This window comes from Merops nubicus, unplaced genomic scaffold (assembly GCF_000691845.1).
Source record: "Merops nubicus isolate BGI_N331 unplaced genomic scaffold, ASM69184v1 scaffold14135, whole genome shotgun sequence".
NCBI classification, from domain to species: Eukaryota; Metazoa; Chordata; class Aves; order Coraciiformes; family Meropidae; genus Merops; species Merops nubicus.
In genome coordinates, this window is record NW_008611699.1 from 14735 (window position 1) to 29948 (window position 15214).

At 46.9% G+C, this 15214-nt stretch overlaps 1 protein-coding gene across 1 annotated transcript; it reads right to left on the reverse strand.

Moving 5' to 3' along the window:
- Positions 1–5580: 5580 nt before the first annotated feature.
- On the reverse strand, positions 5581–14511 carry ACTR5 (ARP5 actin-related protein 5 homolog (yeast)). Its single transcript, XM_008941300.1, has 8 exons — positions 14281–14511; positions 13245–13414; positions 12184–12401; positions 11641–11823; positions 8807–8929; positions 8199–8338; positions 7122–7254; positions 5581–5826 (listed from the first exon to the last, which is right to left on the reverse strand). Exons 1-8 carry the CDS (start codon positions 14445–14447, stop codon positions 5581–5583), a joined length of 1380 nt encoding a protein of 459 aa, XP_008939548.1. The 5' UTR covers positions 14448–14511.
- Between the last annotated feature and the right edge of the window lie 703 nt (positions 14512–15214).

Below are 15214 nucleotides of genomic sequence, written 5' to 3' on the forward strand. Positions count from 1 at the left end.
TTGATGCATATTCCCCAGGAGCACTGTGTTAATGCACATCCTTAACCCCACACCAGGCTTAACCCAAGGGACACAAAGCCAAGTGTAAAGACAGGCTAAAAAACCCCAAATCTGCCCCATTTAGAAACCAGAGGTGCTTTTCCCAATGCTAGACAAGCTGTGCAAGCAGCTAGGCAAGAAGTTCACTAATAGCTCAAACCCAGCACTAGCAGATGGCACCTCCCTTGTGCCAAGCTCCTCTGTGCATGGTGGGATCCCAGGGGCCCCTCACTGTGGGTGCATCTAAGGACACAGTTTGGGACCTTCTTAAGGCACGTGGCCTTTGGCACCTCCCTTGTGCCAAGCTCCTGTGTGCATGGTGGGATCCCAGGGGCCTCTCACTGTGGGTGCATCTAAGGACACAATTTGGGACCTTCTTAAGGCACGTGGCCTCTGGAATACTGACAGTTTATTAGTTGATGGCTTCCAGGTCAGGTGGATTTATCTAAATGCTGGAAGGTGCTCAAGGTGAGAGGGGGGGTCACCCCTCAGTAACAGGGGCCTGACTGAAAGACCTTCTAAATTTCTGTGGAGGAGCCCTGTGAAAGTCCCTGGTAGCCCTCCAAGCAGAGCAGAAGATCAGCCCAAGGGGCCTGTTTCTTACCTGGATGTGGCTGGGCTGCTGTTCAAACTGAGAAACAAGAGTATGAGGCAGGCTGGTTGTTCTTACTGCTATGTGAAGAGAGCAAGAACACCCTGAAGAACAAAACATCCACATCAGAATCTTCAGTGGGAAGATAAGATCCCCCAAAAGCTGTCTGCAAGTCCCCAGCCTCCCATGCTTGTACAGGACAGTCTTCCCACTTGGGACATGGAGCCATTTAGGAGCATGGGGGATGCTCCAGCAAGAGGGGCAGGGACAGGATGATAGTTTAGAGAGGAGGAAAATCAGCCTCAGATGCAGCCAACAGCTTCCCACTCCTCCTGAGCATTAGGGGACTCAGGAAAGCACCTGCCCAGCAGCCCCACGGGCCACCACAGCAGCTCTGAGGCTTTTGGGGCTGCAGGTTGTCATCACCCCTCAAAGCTTCTCCCACCCAGAGGTCCATCACCCACCCTTCCCTTCATCTAAGAAAGGCTCCCAATGCACCATGGTCTTCCTGCTGTCCAGTATTCCATCACCCACTGTGCTCCCAAGCCACTCACACATGAGGAGCTTAGACATTTTCCAAAGGGGTGTCTCCTCTGGCATTTGACATGGGTTTGAGTTCAGCCACACTTTTTCCTTGCATGCTGTAAACCTCATTTGTCCAGGGACCTGCCACGAGCAGTGCACTGAGCTTCCTCTTGAAGGAACAGCTTGACCACAGCTACTGGAGCTGCAGGAACCTGGATGCCTTCACAGAATCTCACTGGCAATGTAGAGGATGCTTCCCCCATCACCACATCTATCTGCCAACAGATGAAGGCAGAAGCTGCTTCATCCCCCACCTCAGTCCTGAAATAAATAAAAAGCTAAAAAAAAAATACTGTCCTGCCTAAACCGAGGAATTTTAAGAGCATAAAACCTTCTGAGTCAGGCCATAAATCAGCTTGCTTCATATTCTGACAGTGGTGATTCCTACCCTGCTGTGTCCTTCCTCCAGCTCCAGGCAGTGAGTGGTTTGAAGACCCTCCCCTTGGCCCACTGGGCATTGAGCACAGATGGATCTATTCTCCACGTTTGTCCAACCTCCCCCTCTTCCCCACAAACCCCTCTCCAGCCTTCCCACCACCCCTGCTGTCTTCTGCAGTCATTCTGCCCTCTGAAAGCCACGGCTAGCACCTTTCTCAGCTCAGCTTCACCCAGAACTGGGGTCTGAGCACACAGCCACAACCTGCTGGGAGCAAACAGGCACCAGAGTGGGCCCAGCTCTCAGTGCTGTGCTCTGCTGCATGAGGAAAGGGACACCAAGCCCACAGCTCAAAAAGAGGAAGGATCCCTAAGGATGTAAAAAATTCAAGACAATTTAAAGAAAATAAAGAGGAGACTTGAAACTATGGCCCTTTGCTGCTCTGAGAGGCAGGGCTGGGCTCAGGTAGGGGAAAAGGGGTTTGCCAAGCAACACAGGAAAGAAAGCACCCAAAAAGAGGGAGCAAGAGGAGCCTGAAGAAGTTGTGGCAAAGCATGCCAGGGCTTTGAGCTACTGAGAAGTTTTGCTGAAGCTGCTGCTCAGGGACTGCTCACTCTCTGCACAGAGCAGTGGGAGGGAGCCCTGGGAATGGGCACAGCTGCTCTGCACCCCAGGAATCCAGCCAGGGTGGAAATCCCACCAGGAGACTTTGGGGATAATGTGAAATCCATCACAGCCTCCTCCCCTCCCCTGCTCATCCCACACAAGCTTCAAAACTTCTGGCTGGCTGCTGGAGGATCAGTTGCAGGCTGTCTCTGGAGGGATAATCCTCAATTTTAAGTGACAGTTCACGGGCATCTTCTCTTCCTTCTGAAATGCTGTCTTACACAGCACATTAAGTATTTTGGAGATTAATAACTAGAGCAAAGAGTTCTAATCTTGGTGTCCTAGTGGAGCTTTAGCAAGGGGTGGTTACTGCTTGAAGTCGCTGTGGCACAGGAAACCTAAGAAGCCTTGAAGGCCACAAGCAAGGCTCAGATGGAGCTCCAAGGGAAATCTGGGACATTTCACACGTGCTCTATGTTTAGTCTCCAGGGCTGCTCACTGACGTGGTGTTTCCACTCCCAGCAGGTCTTTGAGACCCTGTGAAAGGTGGAACCCAGTTTGAGCTCTCTTTTAGGTTAACTAGACCAAGCTCTCCACGTCCATTAACAGCCAACGTGTACTTTTGTGTTCTTTGACCTGAATTAGGTGATAACTGAGTTGGATAATAAGGTTACAGGTTGCTTTGAACTCAAAGCAACACTGAGGACCAAACAGGAACCACTTGACCCTCTCTGGACTGGTGACTGCACTTTGTCAGCTCAGACCCCCAGCAGCAGCCCTGGCAGAGGCCCTCACAGCAGCCACTCAAGTTTCCTGTCTGCAGAATGATCCTTTTTTTTGTAAGCCCAGTAAAGCTTTCTCACCATAACAATTGCTCCTCACACAACCAGAAGTCCCATGGAAAAGGAGCTAAGCAGGTACCTTATTGTTCTGCTCCCCTCTCAGGTGGTATAGGACAACACACAGAAGAAACAGACCAAAGCCCTTCTGGGTTTGGTGAGCCCTGTGTTGGTTATGTGGAAAAACACCAAATTCTGCACACAGCTATGAGGAAACCTTGTCACAAGCATCCCAAGATGGAGCTCCACGAGGACCTCAACCAACACTACTGCCAAAGAGAGCACCACTGTGTCCTCCTGCCCTCATCATCACACTCTCCTTCCACTTATTCTCCTGCTCACGTAGCAACACAGCAAATCCTGTCAGGAAAAGAACTTAAATGGGGAAAATTAATCCCCTTTTGCATCCTTCATGCTTTTCATGGTGCTCCTCAAAGCAACTCAATGCCCACCAGCACACTGAGAACAGCCCGTGACCATGATCACGTTGTCCGAGTTCATTAGTTCCTCTGGTTATTGTGAGGATAAAGTAACAAATTAACAGCTAATATTTAGGGGATTATAAAATTAGGCTTCCTTAGAGCTGTTAAGCAGCAGATCTGGCAACTCGGTGCAGAATTTAGACAGCTCTGCTTTGAGTTAATGCAAGTGGCACCATTTGGCCAGACCTTCAGAAGGAATATATCCATCCACGAGAGGCCCTTTGAGAGCTTCATGCAGGAGCAAGTCCATCTTAGGATCTCTATCTTAAATATCCTAATCTATATCTTATTTAGCAACAAGGAGGGGAAGAGGTTTTTGTATCTCAAGCACCCACTCTGCCAGGAGAGCTGAAGATGCCTCAGGAAGGGGTCGGGGAGCAATGGCACAGCACAGACTCTGCTCCAGGTGCAGGAGCAGGTCTATCTTAGGATATCTATCTTAGATAGATATCTAAGATATCCCTCTTATCTATTTAGCAACAAGGAGGGGAAGAGGTTTTTGTATCTCAAGCACCCACTCTGCCAGGAGAGCTGAAGATGCCTCAGGAAGGGGTCGGGGAGCAATGGCACAGCACAGACTCTGCTCCAGGTCACCGATAGGAACTGAGACCAGAAAAGCCACTTCCCTGGGGGGCACTGGGCCATGTTTCAGCCCAGCACGTTTCTCCACATTCTTTGCAACTCATAGAATTGCCTGAATGGTCCTGAAAATGAGTGTGGCCCCCAGGCAGCTAGGGATAGGCTCAACAGTCCAAACTTGAGGTGACCCAAAGGCAGCAGGTCCCTTCTCCTCCTCCTCCCCTGCCCAACAGCCTGGGGGGACCAGGCCAAAGCTCCACCAAGACCTGTATCCCACCTGAGAGTCACCAGTTCCCTTTTTTTTTTTGCTCTGGACAATAAACTTTGAACCCAGAAACACATCTCACATCCTGCAGCAACACACTCCTCCCTTCAGCACCAACAAGCACCTCGTGTGCCCTGTTGTGGCTCTGCCTGATGACAGCTTGTCTTAATGCAGCCCCTGGGGACAGTAAAGCCACTGCCTGGTCACCCTCTTTATACCAGCTACACCCTGGAAATTTCCCTCATATTCTTCCTTTCTCCAGCCTAATGGTTTACAGCTCTTGCCAAACTGGTGGAGTCTGGTTTGGTCATTGAGTTGTTCAGTGAGAGACAATTCCCCAGATTTAAGCTAGAACATGTTGTGCAGCAGGTCAGGGGCCTGGCTGCAAACCTACATCTTCCAGCAAGGCACAACCAACCAAATCCATCCTTACTGCTGTCCTCCTTAAGAGGTCAAATCACTGAAACACATCAGTCAGTGGTAAAACAAAAGGGTTGCTTTATTGCTAAAAGAACTTTTATCAAAAGTCCCACTAGTCAAGAGTTGCCCTGCTCAGCCACAGCTCTTCCCAAACCACTGCAGGAGTGAGCACACCAGATCCAGCAGCCCCTGGACTGTGCTCTGAGGGGGTTCTGTCCTGAGAGCTGGGCAGTGCTCTGTGACAGCAGGTCTCCAGCCTCAGCCAAGACAGTGACATCACGGACAGAAACTCAGTCAAAAAGCATCTCGACTCCCTCTGCTTATTCTGTGGTGGTTTAGCCACGTGTGCAGCAGGAAGGAAATGAAACACGAGGTGAGTGCAGGAGGCCCCAGGAGGAAAGGGCCAGATCAGACCTCGGGCAGCAGAACTCACCCTGGCCAAACGCCGAGCGAGGGGGACGCCTGCTGGGCTGACGTGCTCCATGCAAGCCTTGCACTGTGCAGTGAAGCCAGGAGAAACCCAGCAGGTTTGAATTCCACAAGAGCTGTAAAACTTACACTCTCAAAAACCCCTGAATCTTACTATGAAAGTTCCTCAGAGGGTGTTTTTCCCTGCAATTCCCTTCGGTGGTGGCTCCTCCTTGCCGCCGCAGTGCCAGGACAGCACCAGCTCCCACCCAGCCAGGCTCCTCCTGCTGCGGGCACCTGCATGAGCAGCCCCAGGCTCCCCGGGCAGGGAGGGCAGGTCGAGGGCCTCCCCCACCCCCCAGCGAGGGTCTCTGCCCCACGGGGAGGGGCTAGCCCTGCTCACAGGGGGTGGAGCCCGAGGCCAGCGCCCGGCTGGGCGCCTCCGCCCGCGGGGGCTGCTTGGGGAGCCGGATGGGCACGTAGACGTTGGAGGCACAGTGCTCCTTGAGGTACTCTCCCCCCTTCTCCTCATAGTCCTTCCTGCTTATCCAGCCCTCCTCACGGGTCATGTGCTCCACTGCCCAGTCCCGAGCCCCGTACCAGGCGTCCAGAACGGGGCTGGAGGCGAGGTGGACCTGGATGGGAGGAAAACAGAACAACTTCAGCTCAGCTGGGGAGGGGAAAGGCCTTTCCACCCTGATCCCAGTGCTACAGGACACAAACCACTGCACTTCAGCTCATCCTTCAGTGCCTCTGGTGAAAAAGTCTTGTCAGGAATGGGTTTCAAGTATGTTTTCACCTTCAGGTCAATTCTGCATGAGCCTGCTTTGTTTCTGCAGGTTGAGAGAGCACGTGGGGGTATCACACTCACAGCCAACAGCCCTCACAGCTGGAAGCCCAGGCTGGAAGAGTTGGTGGTCTGCAAAACATGCACCAAGTGCTCCAGCAAAACTCCCTCCCTGCTTGAAGCAGCAAGATAAGGAGTTGCAGTATGTGGGGAAGAACCACACGTGCTCTTTCCACGGGTGTAGAGTCACCTGAGCTGCTCCTGGGACTGCAGCATGAACTGGCCCAGCTATGGGCTGGCCTAGACCCCATGTAAATCCCCAGTGCCAGCCCTGTGAAGTGACAGACTTCTGTCAGGAACACACTTTAATGGAAAGAAGGAAGCTCTTAGTTTGTATGTTAGTGTGTATCCCACACAAAACCCTTCCTACAAGGGCCAAGTCTATGGCTGGAGCTAAGTTTCTGTCACTCCCACCTGGCTCAGACCTACAAAACAAGGGGTGTGGAATCACAAGATGGTATTTGCACCATATTTTTTTCCCCTCTCCTCAGTTTAGAACTTGATTCTCTATTCCAGAAGGTTGTAGATTTGAGGAGACAAGGTGGTTTCAGAACAGCAAAGGAGACTCTTGCAAGTGTCCTTACAAAATGCACAGCAAGCTCCAGGACTTGCTCAGCTTGTGCTCTGCTTGCTGCTACAAAAGTGACAAAGGATCACAGGTCTGCAAGATACTCACTGAATCTTTCTTACTAGTCCCACACAGTAATTACAAGCAGCAAACCAAATCCATCACTGAATTTTGAAGTGAGCACAGTTTTTCCCAGCAACTCCTCCTAACAAAGGTCCAGATAAGAACTGTCCTAGTCCTAAGAAATCAATCTGCAGACTTCCAGCCAAACATGTTGGTGTGTGCAGAGTCCTGTAGCTGAAGCAGGTTTCCCTTTTCAGAGACATCTACCCTGCTCTAACACCTTCAGAAAGTGCAACTCTATCTTGGCTTAACTTTCATCTTCTCAGGTCCAAAAAGCTGTTTGTAGCCTCCTCATAAACCACTCTCCACCCCAATGCTCTAATCACAACCCCAATTACTTCTGAGCACAGAAGAAGAAGCTGCTGACACAAACACCAGGTCAACACAGGTACCTGAAAAGATGACTGGAAGGGCCTCATTTCAAGGAGTTCCTTCTGGACTCTGGCCTTCATTCCAGGGTACATTGTATTTCCACCAGTGAGGAAAACATTCTGGACAAGAACAGCTTGTTGTTCCTTTGGGTATCTAAAGGGAACAAAAGCCAACGTCAGCCTCTCTCAAGGACATGCCTCCTATGAGCCCAGCAGCCACAGGGAACATTGACACCTTGGCCTCAGGAGGCACTCTGAGAAACCTCCTTCACTCCCCCAGCATGAAAACCTGTGTTCCTGTCTTCCAGAAATTCAGGGGATGGGAGAAGAAAATCCTTAAAGCACTCTGTGCACTGCACCCCATAAATCAGCAACTCAGAGCAGGAATTCTTATGCTTCAGGAGTTCATACAGTTAGGGGGGACATCTACTGCCAAGCTGTCTGGCAACAGCTGCCCAGCAAGTGTGCCTGTATCATAACTTTAAAACATCACCCCTGATTTTGGTCTCACAAAACCAGACTCACTGCTTCAGGGGAGGTCCATTGACAAGGGTTTGTGGTTTCCCCTCTTCAAGAAGTTGGGCCAAGTGTCTCCAAAGTGGGGTGTGTCCATTGGGGTGCAGGAAGATAATCTTTGTACCATTAGTAAATAAATGAAAATAGTGTTTATTTTGCCTTTATCTCATCCTTTTTTAATTTCTTTTTTTGTTGTATGTTTTAAAATGTACATAATACATCAATTCAGTAGTTTATAAAGATACATAGAGTAATATATATATTAAATAATTATAAATATATGTATTTTTTTAATAAAAAAAATATAAATATATGTATATTTATAAATATACATGGCATGTCCTCCAAAATTTTTTACTGATGGGGTAATCAACCAAAAAATCTGGAAACCACAGATTTATGCCAAGCAGAGTTCCATGTGGTTTTCAGAGCAGGAAGACATGATGAACCTGCAATGCTCAACCTCACCAAAAAGAGCTATTCAAACACTTTCCCAAATTATTGTTAAGTAACCAGCATTGCAGAGGCTACTATCAAACCCAGGCTTGCTTGTTTAAGTGCCAAGCAGCTTTGTAAACTCACCTCTCCAGGACATACTGCATGGTTTCTGCTATACCAGCCTGGTCTTCTCCTATCAGGGAGGGCTGGAAGACAATCTCTGGAGCCCTGATTCTTTCAGTGCCAAGGAAAAGCTGGTGGTACTCTGCCAGGTTAAACACAGGCTTCAAAGAGATGAGATTGAAAAGGAAATTATGTTAAAGAACAGTAATATTCTGGAATAAGCAAAGTTTCCAAACAGTTCTATACAAGAAGTAGATTGTAAAGCTCTCACAGAGGAAGAGCCATGCTGTAAAAGGTTCCAAAAGGAAGCTGGACTTTTCCTATTCTTTATTCTCTTTGGTGCCACCCAATCCTAAGGCTCAACCCCACAAGCTGAGAGCTGTGTGCACTGGGATGTGATATGAGGCTATGGATCACACACAAAAAGCTTGAGCAGGACTTTTTTCCCCTAATAAGATCCACTGCTCCAAGAGGCACTGCCTGCAGAGCCACGTGGGTATATTCCTGCTCCAAACCACCAGCTGAGACTGCAAGGACTTCTCTCTCCATGTCCTGTACAGACAGTTTAAACATTTCCTCCAACAGCAGGCAGTCAATGCTTCCATGAGGTGTAGATACAGAAATCAAACCTGCACTGTAGCAACAGGCTTCTCCACTTCAGGCTGCTCCTCAGCAAACAAAGGTTCAAACTCATTCATACTTTCCACATCCTCCAGTGACTGTTCACTGCCCAAGGGATCCAAATCTGGAGTCTGGAAAGAGAAGATACCTTTAGGCAGGTCAGCTCAGGTGTGCTAGGCACATAGGAGACTTTAATTTTGGAAAACACAATGCCCATTTCCTCAAATCTCAGCTTTTTGACATGCTGAAACCAAATATGCTGTTCTCTAGCACTGGAGACAATCAAAGTGGTGAAGAACCCAGAAAACAGGAGTTAAGACAGATATTCACTCAAAGCATAAAAATCAAACACTTTCAATAGATGTATCATGATGCCAGCTCAGAAATTAAAGGCCTTAGTCACCAGGCTGAGTGCCAGCTGTGTCCTACACACACCAACACACTAAAGCTTATTAAAATAGCTTTTTAAATTGCTTATAACTTGGTGCACTTCCAGCACCTCCAACTGCTCTGTAATTCCCACTAAATTCCCTGCTTTGCTCATGTGGGACTGGAAAACAAACATTTCTCAGCTACAAAGCTGCCACACAATTTTTGAGAGTTTCAGCTGCCAGTTTTGACACAGGATATACCAACAGCCCTCCTATTTTACACAGCTCTGCAGGTGCTCCCAAAGCTCCTTCCCAATGAAAAGCATCACTCAAAATCCTGGAGCACTTCACTCTGGTGAAGTAGGAGCAGCTTTTAAACTCCCCTTCTTTTTGTCTTACAGTGTTACCTTTGGGCTTTTGTTGCTAAATACTGATTTTAAACACTTGTTGCCATGTCTAGCAAGAGATGCCAGGCTGAGGGAAAGTTGGATCATTTAAACATTCTGAAATATCTAATTTACATGCACTTAAAACCCAAGCAGTCATTCCAGCTGAAGTTTAAGCAGTGTTCATTGTTACAAGCAAGCCAACTGTAGTCACCTGAAGTTTTCTTCCACACTTATGCTTTGTTAAATCAATTTCTCTTTACTGTTTGGTTTTAAGATGTAAAAGAAAGAAGTAGAACTTGGCTGAAGATTTGGCACAGACCCTAGGACCACATCACTGCCTTTCAGACTCCTTCACAGGCCCACAGAGGGCTGGTCTGTCTTCACAAATGGACTCATCATGATTGTAGGTGCTCTCACAAAGCACAGAGCAAACAACAAGGCTCCTGGATTCATCCCAAGGCCTGAGATGACACCTAGTAAAGAAGAGGAGTGTGGGACTCAAGAGGGGCATGTTGGAACTTAGGCACAAGCACTGACCAACACCAGAAGCTGAGAGTCTGTCAGTTATCTTTTTCCTAGAAGGATTTCTTTGGACAGAAATGTTGTTTACCACAATGGTAAGCCCATTATCTACCCCAGCTTCATTCAGACAAAGTCACTCTGATTCTTACACAAGCTTTCCTGATAAGGACAGGCAAAAATGTAACACCCAGAAGATCCTGGCTCCCCTGCTAGTTTCAGCTACATCTCAAATTCCATGTAAGACACAAGAACTACATCTGGCACCACACTCCTCTATGCTTCAATTTTCTGGTTTTCATTTTTAATTCTCTGAGCAAAGAGCAAAAAAGCTCCATCTTCTGTGACTGAAAAGTCAATTACAAGTAAATGTACAAACAGCCTTAGACCATCTCTTGGGAGCAGCTGCAATGGGCTGGGCCTGTATGAGTTTGGCAGAGCAGAAAAATAAGCTTCTCATCTTCAAGACAACTCCAACAACCAAATGTAGCAACTCCTCCTTCATTGTTAAGCAAACAAAACAGAACATGCTGCTTAAGTGCACCTAAAGAGGACAGCCAGAATGAAGGCAGAGGGTTAGTTCTTTACTGTGGAGTTCCCTGCACCTGGAAAGGGAAGAACAGAAAGGAAAACAAACACTGTTTTTAACAAAAAGCTTGATAAGTTCTTCTACAGCTTTCATAGAAAGCTACTGATACTTCAAGATGTTTTAAAATTATAAACACTTGAGGTTTAAGTACTTCAAACTCCACATCATTTAATTGTTAGATAATGAAAAGAAATCTAACATTCCAGGGCCACCTATTTCACCAAAACAAATGCAAAAGCAGAACTAGAGGTTGGTTTAAAGTATGAACCAAATCATTATGTTAGCTGCTGCATGTACAGCCTCCAAGCCAGTCAGCCTGGAGTGAGGGCAGTGGCTGGCACAGGCTGCCATGAGTAAGTCCAGAGAGGAGTGGGACCTTCAGTGGGACCTTCAGTGGGACCTTCTCTGATTCACTAGGGTCTCTTCCTTGTTTCTCCAACATCTCAAAGATGTGCATGAAATTTTTAAGGATAACAGTCATTATTGATTTCACAGAACTCTACTCCAACCACTGTCAGGAAGCCTAAAGATGGTGCTTAGAATCACACAGAATCCAACTCTAAGGTGTGTCCCAGAGCACAAGCAGGGTGAGTGATCTCAGGCACGTTCTCCAAAATAAAAACTGTCCCTTTCTGTAGCTGCACAGGAAAGTTGGAAAAGTGAGAAGCAGCTGCCCAATTAACAATGAGTTGCAGTGTGTTAAAGAATAATCTTCATCATCAATAAAGTGTGTCTGAGGGGGCACATACTCAAGCAGAGAAACTTAATTATGTCAGAGATAAGAGGAGGATTAACTTGGTGAAAGTGTTATACCTCTGGCTTGGAGAAGCAGTTGCCAAATTAACGATGAGTTGCAGTGTGTTAAAGAAAAATCTTAGCTCACCAATAAAATGTGTCTAAGGGGACACCCACTCAATCAGAAACTTAATTATGTCAGAGATAAGAGGAGGATTAACTTGGTGAAAGTGTTATACCTCTGGCTTGCTGTCCACAACATCTACTTCAATATTGGCTTCTGCCTGCAGGATTTTCTGCTTCGTTTGTTCCACAGACACACTCAACTTGTTGATATAAGACTGAAGTTCTTCTGCAGAGTCCATGTTCAGCTCCACCAAAGCTTTGTGGAATTGATCCATTTGACCATCTTCTAGAAGCTCCTACAGACAGATGAGAGTTAGCTGTGAAGAGCAACACAGGGTAAGCAATTCTCTGTCAGATGTGTGTGTAAAGACACTTTGCCTTCATAACTAGGTGTTATGATCACAGAATCATAGAATGATGTGCATGTTTTGGATGCATTCAAAATATTTCAGGCAAGAAACACTGCTCAGAACCTGGAAGCACCCTCTGCACCAACCATCTCTCCCTTTTATCTTGCAAGTAACCCTAAAAAGCTCTGATCAGAAAACACACGGGGCAGTCGTAGCTTCTTCAGTGCTGCACAACTATCTGATCCAGCTCCAAGGGCAGCTCACCCTCCTCCCAAAACCCCCCCCAGGAAGCCCCTCCTCCATTACCTGCACATACAGTAACCTGTCCAGCCTCTCCTGGTCCAGCTGCAGCTTCTCCTCCCGCCGGCGCGCGTTGAGCTCCTGGAGGCGCCGCAGCTGCTGCTGCCTCCTCTCCTGCTTCTCCTCTGAGCTCAGAGTGCTGCCCAGCAGCTTGCTGGAGAAAGGCAGCTGCATCTTGTGCACGTTGTCCTCGTAGTACTCTGGGGACCTCCACTTCTGCAGCTCTGGGTGTTGGAAAGCAGGAGAAACGTTTTGTCAGGCTGCAGGTGATGATGTGGGCGCTGGGCACGCTCCACGCCCACTTCAGACTCAGAAGACAGAGGGGAACAAGGGTCCAGCCTGGGATCCCATCACCTCTGGGCAGCTGCACCCTCATATTTAGCTGCCTCCTCAGAGCCACATACTCAGGGCTCACAGTTCTCAGTGCTCTGATCTCCAGCACGGAGGAAACACAAAGTACTAACACAAGGAAACTGCACACTAATGTCTCCCCTCTCTCCCCAAGGCAAGGCAGAGTTCTCACACGTCTCTAAGGGCACCTGCAGGCTCTCTTGGAAATGGCAAATTAAAGAAAATATTTTTCTTTGGCCACTACTTAAGCTGATGTACACCATGGAAATCTCAAAACTTCTTTAACTCACCAAAAAAGTCACAAGCGTCCTCTGCAATTTAAGAAACCTTAAAGCAGGTAAGAAAAGTGGCCAGCTGCAGAAATCATCCTGACCAACTGAATATTGTACTGGAAGTATAAAGTAATAACAAAATAAAATCATTTTAAGTTATTTTGCTCTGAAATAATCCCTTTTTTTCCTCCACTGAGACACCTGAACTAACACTTTTTTTTCAAATTTAATTTTCCTTCTATCTTAATGTTAAATTCAAAACTGTTGTCAAGCATTTCCTTGAGGTATGAGGAATTTCTATGAGGTAGGTCAGCAGAAAGACAGCTATAGAGAAAGCAAAACAGGAGTACTTCTGCCAGCATCCCAGCCAACCTGAGAACAAGGGATACAAAAGACAAAAGGAAGTTTGGGTGAAGTCTAGGGGGAAAGTGCAGGTGTTTTGACCTTCTATGTAGTCCTCTGCAATGTAGCTGTGCTCATGCAGTATTTCCTCCATGCGACTGAGAGTGATGGCAGCAAAATGTCCTGGGTACTTCAGCTGAAGGAGCCTCTGGAGGTACACAGCTGCCTGACACCCTCCAAGATTAATCCGTTTGCAGTTTTTAGCATCCAGCCTAAAAAGGCAGAGACAGCTGAGATCAGAGAGAGCCACAAGTTCAGTGTAAAACAGACTTCCTCTGTTTTTTTATATTTAAGTTCTGATAGGGTCAAGCAGACAGAGGAATATTCAGAAATAAGCATTTCAAGGTTCAGTCACCAGAGCATCTAACACGCCTGCTTTTCTCAGACAAGAAGCTGAATCACTGCCTTGTTTACTGCAGGTACTTCTGAGAGTCTCTGCTTGGCTTTAAAACAAGCAAACATTGAATAATTTTGGTCACAGCAAGGAAATGTTCTATTTTAAGAAGGGAGGCAGTGGTTAGTGGAGCTAAAGGTAGCTCCTTCAGCCTTTGTAGCACTTCACAGCTGGCCAGGTGTAACCTTTGAAAATTTGAAGCATCTATCTGATAGAATAAAGACATTTTCTGTAGGAAGGATTTAAAAAATAGTCATAATTTAAAAAGAAAAAAAGAGTAAAACAACATAGCAGCACAACCAGAATGATAAAAGCCTGGAGAATTGCATGAATCTAACTGAGCACTTTCTTCTGTCCCAGAGCTGCTTTAAAATCTATGTTTTTTAGTGCCTGATGTTACTCGTGCCAGATCCATGCATGAAAAATAACTTAGAACACAATATGTACAAGGACAACTCTGCTTTTTCCATTCAAAATTCAACAGAGCTTTGCACTATCTGCAGACTTAGTTTTAACTCCTCAGTGTAAATTAAGAGCTGGAACTGCAGGAGCAGAGCTACTAAACTCTACAGGAATAGGTATTTGCACCACTAAAGAATCACTGACTCTTTAGTGAGACTAAAAAGTCTCCTTGTCACTGACTGAGGAGGAGAAGCTGCACAGAACTTCACACCAAGCACTCACCTGCCTTCTAGGACTGGCAGGATGTGTGTGCACTGATAGCCTGAGGATATCACCAAGCCACTGCAGGGCCAGCTCTGCCTCCTGTTGTGGTAAAAACTGTACAAGCTGTCTACTCCATAGGACACTTTTGGCACTTGGTAACATTCAAAGAGGAGCTCTGACATCATCTGTCTCGAATACAGAGGATTGCACACGGCTTCTGTCAAAACAATTGGATGATCAACACAACCCTGCAAGAGACAAAAGAAATATTATAAAAGTATGAAGGGAAAATTCAGGGATAGTTGTCTGTGCTTTTTCTTTTGAACATCAGCAAAGACTCCTCCAAAATAGCAGCAAAACAGCATGTAATATGAATTTTTATGTGCACATTTTAAATGTGCAGACTATTAATCATGTAAATCAAATTCTATCTAGTACTTAAGGATGCAAAAAGGTTTTATCTACAGCCACACTTCTAATGTTAATTCAACCAATGAACAGACTGCTAAGGGTGCAGGAGAATGGATTTTTGAAAGATATATGAATCATTAAAAAGTAAGCAAGCAAAATCTATGCAACAAAAAGGTGAAGTGTGAGTGAAAGCTGGTGGATGCTTAGTTCAGCACTAGGTAAAGCTTCTGAACTGGTGTTGTCACACAGGAAAAAGGCTTCACGGTTTGAGGAGCAACTATCAGCTCAGCTGTTTGTATAAACCAAACAGTCACTCAGCACAAACTAGAAATGCTTTGTCTCCTTGTCAAAGACCGACCCTGGCCGTTGGTTCTCAGCCGCAGCCTGACAAGACGCTGCCGCCCACACCTCTCACCCTGCAGCTCTCTGCTGCGGGTGAAGGAATTAAGAGAACCGCGGCGTTCAGAAGCCAGCCCTGGGCCGTGTCTGCGCGGAGGGGGGCAAAACAACCTCCGAGGACAACCGGGGTGACGCCGGAGCC